Here is a 15,176-nt window from a genome sequence, read left to right as displayed (position 1 = left end):
AGCTACATTAAGGAAGGAGGTTATAGCACAGTGGTTAGAGACCTTGACTGCAGATCAAGAGATTGCAAGGTCCAAATCCCCTGTAATGTATGTTGCTTTGAATAAAGGTATCTGGTACATTATTAATATATCATATAAAACAGTGACATCCTAATCCCGAAACAGATTCATTGTGAACGGAACGTGCTAACTATTATTAACACAATCAAAGACAGTGAACAAGGATTTTTTTAACCTTTATTTATTTTTTTTCTGTAGGAATTCAGAATGAAATTAACACTGAATAAATCTGATTTGTTCAGTCAAAATGTGCTTGTTCAGTCAAAATGTACACGCAAGACTCATTCTGTCTGACATACTAACTACATATACTTACATAACTATTGATATATCTGTATAGATATATAATCTGTATGCAGATATCAATAGTTGAGACACAATATATCTACAGAAAGCAGCGGAGCTCAAACGGCCATGATCAAATGGACAGCAACTGTCATGTTGTCATGATTAAGATGTGATTGAAACACAAATACAAAAGTGAAACAGGATTTGCAACAGTGGAGAAAAGAATGGGGACGGAACACATTTTGTTCAACTGAGGCTACAGAAAAATCTACCGTCTGGTTTGCATTGAGTAGTCAGAGTGAGGTATAGAGATTCAAACATGCTGCTGTTCAGACAGGAAAAAAAAATCTGGAATTCTCCATTAAGGCTATCTGATGATCAATCAAGTACAGACAGAGTAAATGACTAAATGTAAAATGTTCCCTTCAGATCAACAATTCCAGAATAGGTGTCATTTGTTGTCCTCAACTATTGAACAATTTTTTTCTAAAATGTAAATCTATTTATGACTACTGAAGCATGTTCATTTTAAGTAACACTGCTGTAATAAAAACAATGCTGATGGCAAATCTGAATGGTCATCCACGTGTATATAACTTGAGAAGCATACATAGTCCATTTGAAAACTTACCATTTTAAATAATCAGAAAATTGGCTTCACAAGACACCTGAAAATAAAATCCTTGAGTCTGCATCATTTTATCATTTTAACAAAAGAAAACCTGTTTAATATATTTTTGGTAGTTGTGGTTTCGTGACTAATGTATTGAACCTCTCTGCATCAACAGACTGTCCATACATAACTAGTTTGGCAAATCAATACACACTCCTTCCCAGTCAAAACATAACAGGTGACAGACTACACATCTCCTCCTAGTATTCGAATTCCTTGGGTCACAGAAAGAGATGATGCGGTCAGTTTATATGGGATGATCACACAAACTCATCAACGTCTGGGCCACGGGTCATCACAAACCTGCTTCCCCTCACCAAGTCCGCCCATGCTTCAAGGACAGACCCAACAGCCATATCTAAGTTACCATCACCACAACCTCCTCAAAGTCTAAGAAAATGTAATGTCAAGTTCATGAAAAGTTAATGTCTTCTCAATTGGACCAAAGGGCAGTATTCCGTGCACGACACCAGGACTCCCAGTGACAGCAGGAGGTTCCTGCCAGGGATCTTTAGGAGGAACTGAGGCCTGAGTCGGACTCGGCGCTGCCGCCGTTCCCCCCGGCGGCGGTACAGGGGGCCGAGCCACAGGGGATGGCGTAGGTGGAGCACGTGCAGCTCTTCCTGGTCTCCTCAGAGATCACTTCCTGCAAGGTGTGCTGCTCCTCTACTTTGAAAATGCTCTGTTGCTCTCCATGGTCCTCGCAGATCCTGGAAGCACAGCAGGGTCAGGGTTAGGAGGGCTACGCTCGCAGAACGACACACTAATTCCCTTCAACTTTTATGTTTTGCTAATTTAAACTGTGGACAGTGTGACCTCTATGTGCTCACAAATCACACAAAGCAGACACACAGCTGCCAAGGAGATAAGAACAAACTCTTATTACAGCTATATGAATCAATCAATAACAATAAAGAACATGATATAACAGGGCAATAACATCAGTATTGCTCAATATAATAAAATGTTAACCATACATCCACATAAAACACTCCCTTATTGGGTTGATCCAATACATTGACACAACTACTGCTGTTGAGGTGTTTAATTTAGTGAGGATAAAGAGACCTTGCTACAAGCGAGCAAACACACGTCAATAGTGCCTTGAGATTTGATATGGTCATACAATCTTACATGTGTTGTTGCACTAATCCTTACAGGAATGTGATACAGTTTCCAACAGACAGTGTCGTGCACACACCCATTTGTCAATACATAAAGCGCTTGTGTTTTACAAGCATTTTGTTTCAGCCAAATCTGCCATCATGCTGCCATTCCAGCTCAAGATGAATTCAGAATCTCATTTGGATTTGATTGTGAACTTCTGGATACTGTTTTGCACATGCATAAATAACAGGCATTTGTCTGAAAATTCCAAAAGATGTACGAGGGGTTTTCAAGCATAAAGAAGTGAAGCTAGCCAAAAGGGAAAGCTAGTCTCAAAAATGACACAACGCAGTTGACAAATCAATCTTTGCTTAAATCTAACTTGTCATATCAAAACACTCACTACCCTTTCCACAATTTCATGAACAATAGTTCACAAAAGGAGTGGGCAAAAAGCAAATTGAAAAGTCAACCGTCTTGCATCATTGTCAAGGAACGCCACAGAGTTCCAGCTGTGTAATATGTCAAGAACACAGGTTGTCAGGCAGTACTCTGAGGGGAGCCATAACCAGCCAAGGACATGGGACTGTAACTAGCACAACACAACCAGAAACTACAGGAACATTACTGGCATCAGAGGAACTTGGCACCGAGCCATCACATATTCTGAAAAGAAGAGGCAGAGTTATGATGTAACAACAATGGACAGTGAGGAGAAGGGAAGGTTCCTCCTAACAGAACCAGGACCAAGCCCCAAACAAGACTGTCATGTGACCAGCTCAGCGATTATCAGCAATCAGGGAGTGGAAAGTGATCCCAGATCTGAAAGTCTATTGCTTACAATCTACTGCATATATGGGGTAAAGGTCATGGATAAGTCTTAAGGCGCAGCTGATTGCTGAAACAGGAATCCTTGGATAAAGTCAGACAGTTCTTTAGAGGAAGTGTCCAGTGTCTGGAGGAAGCCAGTCAGCGATTTGCACTTTATATAAGTCCATTAACTGGTTCTATCTGCCCCTTTCACGGTCAGTCACAAATTACATAATGAAAAAACAGGATATTACAGGATGACTACTGTGGTTCATGCCAAGTGATTAAAATGTCTGTCCCCATTATAAAAGCCTTTATGATGTGATGTTCTCTGATGATAAAGGTTAAGTATCAGAACAGTGCTTCTGGTAATCTGATGATCACAGTAGGACAGGCTAGGTCAAGGGTTCAGGGTGAGTCGTTTGACAAAAACTAGTAGAACCTCATTATTTACCATGTAAACAGACATAAAACTGTGTTTAACCCCAGGGCAGCAAGCTTGACTTAAGGGATGACATTGTTGGTTCAGTTGTAAAAAAAAATTATATTTAATAGGAGGTGTAAGGCTTTAGCTAAACCTACCTCTGAACATGTTTCTAGCACAAATCATTTCTAAACACTGTCTATGGAGCAAGATAATAGCTTGGTTTTATACCGTAAAGCACATTTCAAGTTTTGACGTCCGAAATTCAAAGATCTAGCCACCATGGTAGGCCTGGGGCCCCATGGCAGGGCTGTCTGCCGAGTGTCAGTATCGTACCTGTCGTAGATGAGCCCGTCTATACCCTTCTCCCGGAGCGTCATCCTGTTGTCATGATCATTGTTGTCATCACCCCAGCAGAACATGACCAGGCCTTTAGACTGGGCCACCTGGATGTGGCTCATGTCTTTCAGCAGCTCCTCAGCATGAGCACTGATACCCTGGGGGGGGGGGGGGGGGGGGGGAGAGAGCGAGGGAGAGAGCAGAATTTCAGCCACTGAAGTGAATTTCAACACAAACTCAGACAGAATGACAGACGTCTTGTCACGGCGTGGTTCCTGTGACGTTGGTTCTAGCTGTGGCTCTCACCAGGATGTTCTCGCTCTGGGCGAAGCTGATGGCGATCTGGGTGGTCTGGCAGCGGATGTCCATCATCTCAGGGTATTGCTCAGAGATGCCCTGGGTGAGGAACAGGATGGGGTACTTGTTTTGCTTCTGCCGCACCCTGGCAAGGCAAGAGGTGGAAGGTTAACGTTTTGACCGGATGTTTAACAACACTTTTTGTCACATGTGTAGGTTGTAGTTCTGTTGGGAGTTGTAGTTTTATACAGGAGTTGTAGTGTCAAACGTGACACAAGGTTCAGATATTTTATATAACAGAAACATCTTAACTAAGATGTGTGTGTGTGTGTGGTGAGTCCGGTGAGGTCATTACATGGTGCAGACGTCAGGGTCAAAGCAGGAGAACAGGATGCGTCTCCTGCCTGCTTTCTGCAGCACGCAAGAGAGGATGGTGTCCAGGAACAAGTTCATGTTGAAGTACGATGACACGTTTCCATCCCATGTGCCGTCCTGTCAACCACAGGTAACACACAGTCATGTTCATGTATCACACGATACCACACAGTCATATTTCAACATAAGTCCTTTCTAGTTTTGGACTTAGCTTGACTACATCATAAATAAGGGTTTTTCTTCTGATCAGCAGTCAGACTGTCTGGTCTTCTTGGCTCCACCCACCTTTAGCTGGCAGATCCACTTCAGCTCAATGTTGAATCCCACATTTTCAGGGACAGCTTGGAAAATCTGGCAACGGGTTGAAGAAAAAAAAAAAAAATGAAATAAAAGATCTATGAATAACAATGACACACAATTTATGAGGCAAGAAAATGTTGGTTTAGATGTCAGATCTCCACACCAGTGAGCCATGGAGAGATACTTACTTGAGAGAGAGAGGGGAAAGGCTGGTGTTCATCCACTTCCTCCTCGTCATCCAGTAAATCTAGGGGCATTACCAACCACAGTTAAACCTTGTGCTGCCTTCGGGTCACATGACAAAAAGGTTCATAACGAACCGTCGTTGTGTTTACCCAATATAAAAACAAATAAAAATAATTTTTTAACCTTCGCAATGTGGGGGGTTTGAGACAGCCCAACGGATAAAGGAAATGCTTCACTTTGTTTTTGTATGTGGTAAATTTGTCGCAATACGATGGTGGGTCGCAATGACTGATGGGTCAGAATGACCCGAAGATAACACAAGGGTTAAACCACACCGTCAAGCTGCTTTCTATGAATGTACTTCCTCATTCATATCACATGACTTTCACATGATGCAAGGAAGGGACATGCTGTAGTCAACTAAATATTTGCGTAACTAACATTTGGATCCATGCCCATTCTCTTCATCTTAGCAAAGTTCCTAGCCTTGGGGAACGGACGATGATGAAAGGACAAGCTGCAATAAGCTTGTAACTAGTGCAGTGTGAATGAGCTAGCCTGTTGAGCCGGCATGCATGAATAGAGATGAGAGTGAGTCACACTGAGGGCTAAGAACCGGTACCTTTGGGGTCGTTGACTTTCAGGGCAGTGGCATGGGCAAGCTGTGAGAGAGATAGAAACATGGGTCACCGTCTTAAATGAATACTAACAACATTCAAAACAGGAAAGTAGATTCCTTTACTGGATGTTCCACTGTGTCATACCAACATACCTTGAGCATCTGCAGTTGGTCGTAGGTCAGGTCTTTGACTGGAACCTCCAACAACTCCAGAGAATGTTTGTCATTTTTCTGTAAATTTCCCCAGAAGGGAAACAATAAGTTAAGGAAATTCAGCTCATTAAACTAACTTGATTCAGTCACATGAATCATCTGTGGATGATTTTGAGGTGTTGGATTTCTACACCCCATCGAGCAGTACCATGTGGAGGTGTTTTTACCTTCTTGCTGGTGATGCAGCAGGTGAGGTCATGGTAGACTATGGGGATGGAGTCCTTGGATAGATGAACATCAAACTCCACATAAGCAGCCCCCTGCAGACATACCGGCAACACAAGACACTTATGCTGTGTTCACACGAGGCGCAAAGCAAATTATTTGTGCGAATGAAGCTAATTTTCACTGTGTTCATTTGTGTTCATTTGTGTTTATTTGCGCGAATCGCTAGTAGCCAACTGCTTTTTTTTGTCGTCAACCATGTCCGAAATGACGACTATAAACGAATACAAAGTAGTGTCGTATAGCAGAGGATGCTCATAGACTGCTGTAATACTCTTGCCCTCCACTTCTTCTAAACATCTTCTGACATCGCAACATTGATCAACTTTAGCGACACACGAATATTTGAGCTGTGAACGCAGCATTCGAGAAATGGATACTTCCAGCTCAGGCTAGACACTGTAAAAAGGTACATCTGTAAAATGATACATTTCAGGAAGAAATCCATACTCTAAATAAATGTATGCGATTCTTCTGGCCTGGTCTTACTTACATGGTTGGCAGCACTTTTGAAGGAGGCGACTGTATTCTCCCTGATTTTGTGGTGTCTGAAAAACAAAAACAAAACAGGAAAATCTAGAGCACAAGCCGGTCCAGGTCACGGTGGCACGAGAAACCACATTCCAACCCTGACCCCTTGTTCCCATGTCTCGACACGCCTTCCCAAGTCATAAAAGCTCTTAAGCCGTGGAGGACCAGCTGTATTGTGTGTGTGTGCTTATGATAATAATGTGGTAATGTGTGCATATATCTGGGTCAGGTGTGTGTATGTGTGTTTAAATCTTGGTAGTGTGCTCGTGTGTGTGTGATCAACTGACTTGGCAGCATGTGAGCTTCCAGCTCCTCTGTGCCCCACATCCAGCGCAGTCCTCTTCCTCCAGTACTTAGTGAAGGAGGAGTTCATGTCACACTGCATTCCCTGGATAGGGCGGATCACCAGGTAATCCACTGGAACAGACCACACCCAAACCACACACACACACACACACACAAGTACATAAGAGCGCAGTCACACAGCAGTATGTTTACACAGGTAAACGACACAGCGCAGCATGAACGGCTCCTTTGTTTACATTACGAGCTCGCAAGCAAAATTCCAGAACCCTGAACACCAAACCATGGCACACGCCTCACCTCGCACTTTGCCGATGGTCTGTCTGGAGTTGCGTCCCATGATGGGCAGAGTGGCCACACCGTGGTCTGTGCCTACCTCCACGAAGGAGGATGACAGGAGGCAGGCCGTGCCCACGTGCCCGGGGTGGGCGTCGCCCGGCACGATGTGCTCTCCCATGTCCTCCTGTGGACAGAGGAGGTGGGGGCGGGGGGGTCGTTACCGTGACGATGCTGAGGGGGACACTCGCATTCATAAATCAGCTGGCGTGTTTCCAAACCACATTTTAAACAGTGAGGTTTTGACGCTAGTTTGAAGCACCCTTCCGCAATGCATGGAGGAGGGTGCTAAAGGCACTGAATAGTGCTATAGTCCCTATAGGACAGCTATAGCGACTGGCCAATCACAAAGAGAGATGACAAGGAGGAGGGCGACAGCTATAGCGACTGGCCAATCACAGAGAGCGATGACGGGTGACAGCTATAGCGACTGGCCAATCACAGAGAGCGATGACGCGGGAGGAGGGGGGACAGCTATAGCGACTGGCCAATCACAGAGAGCGATGACGGGGGAGAAGGGAGGACAGCTATAGCGACTGGCCAATCACAGAGAGTGATGTAGGGGGGGGGGGGATTACCTCAAAGAACTCAAAGGTGAGCTCCAGGTTGTCGGGGTCCATGGTGACGATGCTGTACTCGGTCCACTGAGAGGCCTCCAGAGCGTAGCCACACTCAGGCTGGGAGTGACGAGACTTGTAGCCATCTCGGCTGATCAGACTGATCTCCAGGGTGGGGGTCATCTTGTGCCAGATAGACGGGGACGGCTCTTCCTCCTCATCTTCCTCCTCGACGCCCTCCAGCATCAGTCTGATCCTGGAGGAGAAGCAGACAGGTGGAAAAGTCATCTTAAAATATTTTTTTGGATTATATTATCATTTTATTTGTATGCTCTTTTGTCTCATCTGTTGCATGTATGTTTCCCATGTATGTGTAAATCACTGAGGCGCATTGAATTTTGTTCAGTCAGGTCACGGTCATGCACAGTTATGCAGTGACAATGAAGGTATTGATTTATTGATGAGGATTACAGATGGTGTGCTTTTCCTGTTCTGTGGTAATGTTAGGGTAGCTTTGAAACTACTTAATGGTCTGCATCCTCGACAATTTAATTCCTGAGAGACAGTCCGATTAAAAGGACGAGCCGCCTTGTACCTGAAGCGGGACTTCTTGTACTTCTTCTTGGTGATGGACACCGGAGACTTCTTAGAGTAGTGCAGACGCAGCCGTATCTCAGTCTGGCATGTCAGCCAGCCGGAGTCCACACAGTCTGAGCCATCTATAGGGAAACAGGCAGGCACGCGTGAGCAGAGCATGACACAAAATGGCTGCCAGGGAATGACAATGCATTTAGCCTGTGTCTATGTAGAGAGGCTCTTGGTGAGACAGAAGCACTGTTATTCAACCACATTATCTGAACTGAGGACACACAGGCAAAGTCATGTCAGATAGCAGGCGCTTGTCCATGATAAAACAACCTCAACAGTCACAATGGGTGATGTGTTTTACATGTTATCTGCAGGGATTTTTGTTGTACTTCAGGGCTGATTAAATATATATATATCAGGTTAAAGGTTTGTTTATATATTCTGGATGTATGACCATCTGATGAACTTTGAACCTTAAATGACTTTATTCCAAAGTACTTGCTAACTTCCATATAATATCCACCATGTTGAGAGAATGTACAATCTGCAATTTACAGGGACAAACTCACTCATTTCATGTCATTTCACCGTAATATAATAGATGGAAAGTTTAACTTACTGTGAAATCCAAACTGTCCATCGTCGACAGCAAGGAGTGGCTCTGCGATGAAGAGAAACGAGCATCATAAACCAGATATGTGCAGGCCTCTTACACTGACCCAGCTTCTGGGCACAAACCACAACTGAGCAGTATTCAGATGTTGGTATGAGGTATGACTCCTCAGTTGTGCAACGGTTAGTAAGGTTATGTGTGTTATTAGGCACACTTTAAGCCATTGGTGGAAATGGATGGGTATTTAGAATTTTTTTAGAAAAAACAATTACAATCTAACCCATCATACAGTCAAGAGTAATTACTAAAAACTTTCCGTAAACACGAATACATTCAAAATTCATTGATTATATTGAAAACAACATGTGTATACTTTAAAATAAATAAATCAAAACTGTGAACAGTATTTGAGGACCAGGGGCCAAAAACTGATCTAGCCCCCCCCCCCCCCCCCCACCCCCATCAAACCCATTCGGAATGAGCTTTGTTTCTAACACAATGGTGTTTAAACTAAGGGGATTTATCTAGCAGCCACATCCACTAGTGTTTCCTCTTTGTAACCTAGAGCTTTCTGGCTAGTATTACAAAGCTGCACCTCGGACACCCAGTGCAATGACCCCACCCCCCCACACACACACAGGTGAAATACTGGGTGTGGGTCAAGAAACCTGAACACCGCAAGTTACTCCTTTCCAGATGTACAGACATACAATGGGAGGGTTACAGCTCACGGGTAGAGCATGCCATTGCAAATCAAAAGATGACAGGTTCAACCCCCCCCATACATACATAATCTGCATTCACATATTGTCTGACTGCTAAGAGTGAAGAGGACGATGGCAGACCATGTGGAGGTCATGAGCGGCAGCTACCAGCTGCTTGGACTAAGAGGAGGAGGCCCAGTGGCTCTACTAGGGATGTTGCAAACTTTGGGCCAAAACAAACGGTGCACTGTTCTGGTGCTATACCTGTGGGGCTCATCGTGCGTGGTTGCTGATGGGTCTCCCATTTAAGGACTATGACCTGACAGGGACCACCTGCGCTCTGAAAATTGTTTAGCACAGTGTTAAGGTCATGAAGGACAGTCGCTTTTCACTTTGGTCCCCAGGACCAGAGTAAAGTTCCCCAGGACCACCAAGTGGTCCCCAGGACCACCAAGTGGTCCCCAGGACCAGAGTAAAGTTCCCCAGGACCACCAAGTGGTCCCCAGGACCACCAAGTGGTCCCCAGGACCACCAAGTGGTCCCCAGGACCAGAGTAAAGTTCCCCAGGACCACCAAGTGGTCCCCAGGACCAGAGTAAAGTTCCCCAGGACCACCAAGTGGTCCCCAGGACCAGAGTAAAGTTCCCCAGGACCACCAAGTGGTCCCCAGGACCAAAGTGAAGTGACAAGGAGCAAGAGTCATCCCCCAATCCCCCAGACCCAGTCAGAATATACAGAATTGGTTGAAATCTGAAAAGGTCATGAAGGGGGAAAAAAAATTGTTAAGCGTTTGTTTACGGCTCCCTTCGGGAAATGAGCTTCAGGGGTCAGTTCGAAACTCCAAACAAATATCCCCTCTGAAGGGACGTCTGCTTTATAAACATGCAACAGTCTAGTCTGAGGAAACACGTCCAAACACGTAATATATATTTCACCCTCATGTCAATTTGAATGCCTGATGTGTGTGTTGCTGTGTGTGTGTGTGTGTGTGTATGTGTGTACAGTTCTTGGCATGTAGCCTAGACTAGCGCAGCGCTATATAACACAACCTCACGTGTTCAGATTAGTGGACGCCAGCTGTCTGAACTACAGTAACTGAACTGGGGACAGCTTGTAAAGACCAAACACAGATGGCAGGAAAGTGAGATAAATACTTGATGTTATAATCTTAGAAGCAGTTCTATCTTCAGAGGTTATAATGCTAGACTTACACTGGACAACTTAGAATGGTTAGGAGCATGATGCAAAAACCCTGTAAACCTTGTGAAGTTGGCACGGTATTAGGCCAATTAATCCTTTGACAATTTAATTGGACAATCTGACAGGTTATCAATACTGTCTCTTCCAAGCACAGACGGATAAAAAAATAACATTGCAAACATATCTATCATCAATAAAGGGAAGGAACACAACCTCAATCAACCTGTACAATTCAAAACGGACTCTAAACCAGTTCATATAGAAACCCGTCGACCTACTTAATAGTACAACAGCACAGATTTTGTTTATATTTGATGTCCCTTAAAATGTCCAGTAATACATTTGTACCAAGAATACATAGTGCCCAAAAAAAACTAAGATATTCAACTCACCTTTGACTCCAGGAAGTATCCCTTAAAGTAGCGATAGCTGAAAACAGAACCTCGGGGAACGCAGATGGTCTTTTTCCATAAAGTGCTTGTAAAGGCAAGACAAGACATGCTCATTTATTTAAAGTCCACAGCTAACTGAATATAAATTGATCCAATTTTCTACAACAAGTGGATATGCTTTGTTGTTGGTTATAAGATGACATATTTACCCATCATTGTCATCCTGCTGAAGAGTTAAAGCCTTCTGGTAGCTCCAGCATCCAAGCACTTCACAGCTTCCAACTACAGCTATCGACTCTCCTGTTAGACACACAACGAACCCTATGAGTATATTTGACAACGCCAAACTACACATACAAACCAGTTCTGGCTCTCGCCAAGTTATGTTAAATGATCAGTTCTAGCAAGTTGGTTGTCCAAAATCTGATTTCCATTGCACCGTTGATATCAGGTCCGCCTAACGCTTTCACTTGTGTTCAGGTGGCCTTACCTGGGGACGTTTCTCCCCTTACGGCCAAAGTCACTTGAGTGGTTTCCATAGTTGACAGGCACTGATTAAAAGGACAATTGAAGGCGCAAATCAGGCTGAACGTCCAGGAGCCCCACTGTTAATTAGAACATCTACATGACACGTAACTGCATAATAACATCGAACACATGATAGCTGGTCAGTACGATGTTTTAAATACAATACCTTGGCGGCTGAACCTGGTTGCGGTGACGGAGCAATACGCTGGCAGCTACCGCACTGCGAATAGCTCGATGGGGATTTCAAGAGACATATGAGGTGGTCCCGGTGTTATTCAAATGAACAGCGTCACGACCCGGTAACATGGTTGTGAACTGTAGAACATTACACATGTCAGCAAAAACATAACCGAAACGCTTGGTCGACCAAATGAATTGACTTCTCACTTTCCTCCACAGTGATGTAGTGCCAGCTACCTACCAAGCACGTAAGCCACCAAGCTATGTTCAATACGTTCAGTATTGAATCCAGACAGCACAATCGATGGCTCCGGCTCGCTCAGATCAAACCGCCCTACACCGGATTCGAAAACAAGCTAAACTAGAACTAGCATAGCTTGCTAGCGTACATCGTTGTTGACAATGTCAAGCAAACTGAGCGCCAACCAGTAGCTAGCTAGGTAGCATATCCTCCAGCTACTACCTTCTCGCTTAACAATACAACGAAATGTCGTCATTCATTTGATAAGGGAATGTTATAATATGGCTAGATAACAAAGACTGGTCATTTACCGATACGTAATCCATGTAGTAAACAAGGATATTCTGCAAGGTGTGTCGATCTGACGGCAGAAATGTTGTTGCCGTCCTGTCGCTGGTCTCTCCCTTTGTGGCTGAGCGCAGAGACTTACAGTAATGCCGCACAAAACAAAGATGCAAAATGTCTTAAATGTGTACGAGATGTATAACTCCAATTAATTCGGTCAACAACAGTCTTCCTTCATATTTGTTTTTTAAATTAATAGATAGTTAAGTATACATCAACAGTAGATATTGTTGATATAAATATACTAGAAATAGACTGAAACGTAGCCACATTTCAACAGCCACATTAAGTAATTAACACAATCAGCCTAACTTAATCACCTGAGCAAGACTTAGAGGACTCGTGTCCAAATAAGACTTGGACCCTTAGATATCTCAGGTCATTTGGGAACGGTCTGTAAACTACTTCCCCAGAGTTGAAACAAAACATGGACAAGCAGCATTTAGCTGCTCTGCAATAACTTTTAGAAAATTTAGATATATTTTTCTCTGTGGTGTTTTTGTGTCAAGGCCACAATATTCATTTTGTAGTAATTATGAAAGTATTAAAAGGATGTTATTTTAAATCTTCAGACTAAGTCTCTATCTGGCCATTGTGGAATACTGAAAGCTTCATAAATGTCTAACTTATGTATTGCAATAAGAAGTGACTACTTACAGTTGTACATTTTGTTTTGTTCATAATCCGGAATGCAAAACTGCTATTCTGAAGCAGAAGGTTAGCACCTGTTAACCATCCATCAAGTTTAGTTATGTTAGTCTGTGAGTATGTACATTGCTTTGTGCATCTTTGCTTACAAGGTTACATTCAACAAGCTGTGAAGAAATATTTTACGCGGAAATATTTTATTTAGGTTCAGAAGTGTGTCGTGTGAACTTTCAGAATGACATGACCTCTGAACTTTCGTTCACGTTCGTTCTGTAGCTTGGTCAACTACGCTGGTATCCATTTACACAACAGCGTTTGTGGAGTTACAGTGGTGAAGCCAGGTGGAAGTGTGTAAAGGCTAAACACGTACCTGTTCCGGGAGTACAACGGTACTTAGGAAAGATTTGTTGGATCAGATGTTAGTTTATTTCCTCCAGGAACACAATGACACTTATTGAGGGACTTGTTGCACTTGTTGTTTAGGCTTAATTGTAACTGGTTTAACTACTTACTCGCTGTGAATTATATTATTGTGTTTGCTTTTCCTCCAGGTAGGCCTACACGCTGGGCACTTTTGAGGATCTTGTCGCAACTTGTTCAACTACATGTTCTTCTGGTTCCACGCATTGGCACAATATTTGCTTTTCACATTGCGTCATGTTTAGGCTCCCCGCAATGTTTTTACTATCTTGTTGTTTATGATCATTGACCAATGCACTTTTTGTAAAGCTCTCTCATGTAAGTCGCTTTGGATAAAAGCGTCTGCTAAAGGACTAAATGTAAATGTAGTGTATTTGTGAGAATGTTTTTGACTGTGTGCCTGCTCTCTCCCATTCCCTCTAGGACCTGTGACCCTCTAAGAACAGATCCACAGGGTAACTTCAGAAACATCCAGAAGGGAATGTGTCGCATTGGCATTTCATGTATTTGTACACGATGTCCTCATAACAAGGGGAACGAAATCTAAGGACTTCAAGTGAGTCAGTGTAAGTGTATAGCCCCCTCTAGTGTTCAGATGGAGTATTACATGAAAGGCGACCTAAAGCAGTATTTGATAGATTCAATACATCTAGGGTTTAATATTGATGAGGAATGTATGTGAAATTCATTCACATAAATGTAGTTGTATTTAGTGTTGCAATACATTTCCATGCAGACCCACAACAAAGGTATTGAGATATCAGATAAACTACCATTGAATCTGAATCACTCTGATTGTAAATACCAAGGTCCAGGCATAATACATAGTGGGTAAAAAAAAAACGTACATGTAATATTTATGTGGACAACACAAAGAACGAGTGCTAGCATTATTGAGTTCTCCAGTGGATTCCTGTGTTCACCCATTCCTTTTTAATAACCACCATAGGGACACCACTAAGCCCCTTGTCAAGTCCCAGTGAGAGAAAAATATGATTTCAGGACACAGTATCCTGGCTAGTGTTTTGAAGAAAATATCTTCTGCAATACTCCTTAGTCTCTGTGTGTGCTCTTTATGTAGCGTACAATAAATTGAAGAGAGGTGCAGGAGGTTGAATGTAGGCTATTGTGTAATAGAGGTCCCGATACGTAACACTGGATCAGTATTGGCTTGTGGTTGTTGCTGCAGGGGTCTGAGAGGCTGGGAAAGATAGTGTTTGTGTGAGTGTGTAAAAGAAGGAGATAGAGAGATGATTGGTCGGAGAAAGAGAAGGCAGATGAAGAGCCAGCATGATGTTATGGGGAGACTGCAGCATAATGCATATTTTATCTCTACTGACAGCTGCTCTCACGCCCACAGTATTTCTGCATGTGGAACTCAGATTCCACTGCTGGAATGCCAACACCGACCGGTTGTCATTTTGTCATTATAGTACATCAACACACAGTCTATGACATTGCGTAATTTGTCAATAGAGCTCCCCTTATGTAAGCAAATCAGTGACATCATGTTTTTAAATTTAAAAGGCATTGAATACTTAATATTGAGATTTAAACACCTTCCAATTTGTTGGTTTTGAATTCACCTCTTTAAAATTTTAATATGAATTTATTTCAATTGGATCAGATTTTTTAAAAACATTACAATAAATTCATATTTACATTTTAAATAGGT

The 15,176-nt window shown here is 43.1% G+C and overlaps 1 protein-coding gene across 5 annotated transcripts; it reads right to left on the bottom strand.

Annotated features, from left to right (window-relative positions):
• Window positions 1-1,042: 1,042 nt before the first annotated feature.
• Window positions 1,043-12,514, bottom strand: gpcpd1 (glycerophosphocholine phosphodiesterase 1). 5 transcript variants are annotated; one of them, XM_084699753.1, is made up of 22 exons: window positions 12,400-12,514; window positions 12,089-12,181; window positions 11,834-11,982; window positions 11,630-11,744; window positions 11,349-11,439; window positions 11,140-11,224; window positions 9,813-9,888; window positions 8,851-8,892; window positions 8,239-8,362; window positions 7,665-7,899; window positions 7,051-7,213; window positions 6,735-6,864; window positions 6,410-6,464; window positions 5,859-5,951; window positions 5,632-5,709; window positions 5,482-5,521; window positions 4,862-4,920; window positions 4,659-4,724; window positions 4,354-4,490; window positions 4,008-4,143; window positions 3,699-3,859; window positions 1,043-1,731 (listed from the first exon to the last, which is right to left on the bottom strand). In XM_084699753.1, the coding sequence occupies exons 4-22, from the start codon at window positions 11,676-11,678 to the stop codon at window positions 1,533-1,535; spliced, it is 2,019 nt and encodes a 672-aa protein (XP_084555879.1). In that variant the 5' UTR covers window positions 11,679-11,744; window positions 11,834-11,982; window positions 12,089-12,181; window positions 12,400-12,514; the 3' UTR covers window positions 1,043-1,532. The 5 variants fall into 5 exon arrangements, with proteins under 5 accessions (XP_084555879.1, XP_084555878.1, XP_084555880.1 ...); XM_084699755.1 differs by adding an exon at window positions 2,757-2,794 and having other exon boundaries at window positions 1,553-1,731; window positions 12,089-12,509; XM_084699752.1 differs by having other exon boundaries at window positions 11,630-11,690; window positions 12,089-12,508.
• Between the last annotated feature and the right edge of the window lie 2,662 nt (window positions 12,515-15,176).

This window comes from Hypomesus nipponensis, chromosome 6 (genome assembly GCF_054491055.1).
Source record: "Hypomesus nipponensis isolate SF chromosome 6, ASM5449105v1, whole genome shotgun sequence".
NCBI lineage: Eukaryota > Metazoa > Chordata > Actinopteri > Osmeriformes > Osmeridae > Hypomesus > Hypomesus nipponensis.
This window is presented reverse-complemented; position numbering and strand designations above follow the sequence as displayed.

Excerpts from the sequence above, each read along its gene's own strand:
- gpcpd1 (XM_084699753.1), bottom strand. The coding sequence starts at position 11,678 with ATGGAAACCACTCAAGTGACTTTGGCCGTAAGGGGAGAAACGTCCCCA. Across the intron at positions 5,522-5,631 it reads ACCAACTGCAGATGCTCAAG|CTTGCCCATGCCACTGCCCT; the intron begins GTATGTTGGTAT and ends TCTCTCTCACAG. Across the intron at positions 1,732-3,698 it reads GACGGGCTCATCTACGACAG|GATCTGCGAGGACCATGGAG; the intron begins GTACGATACTGA and ends CTGTGCTTCCAG.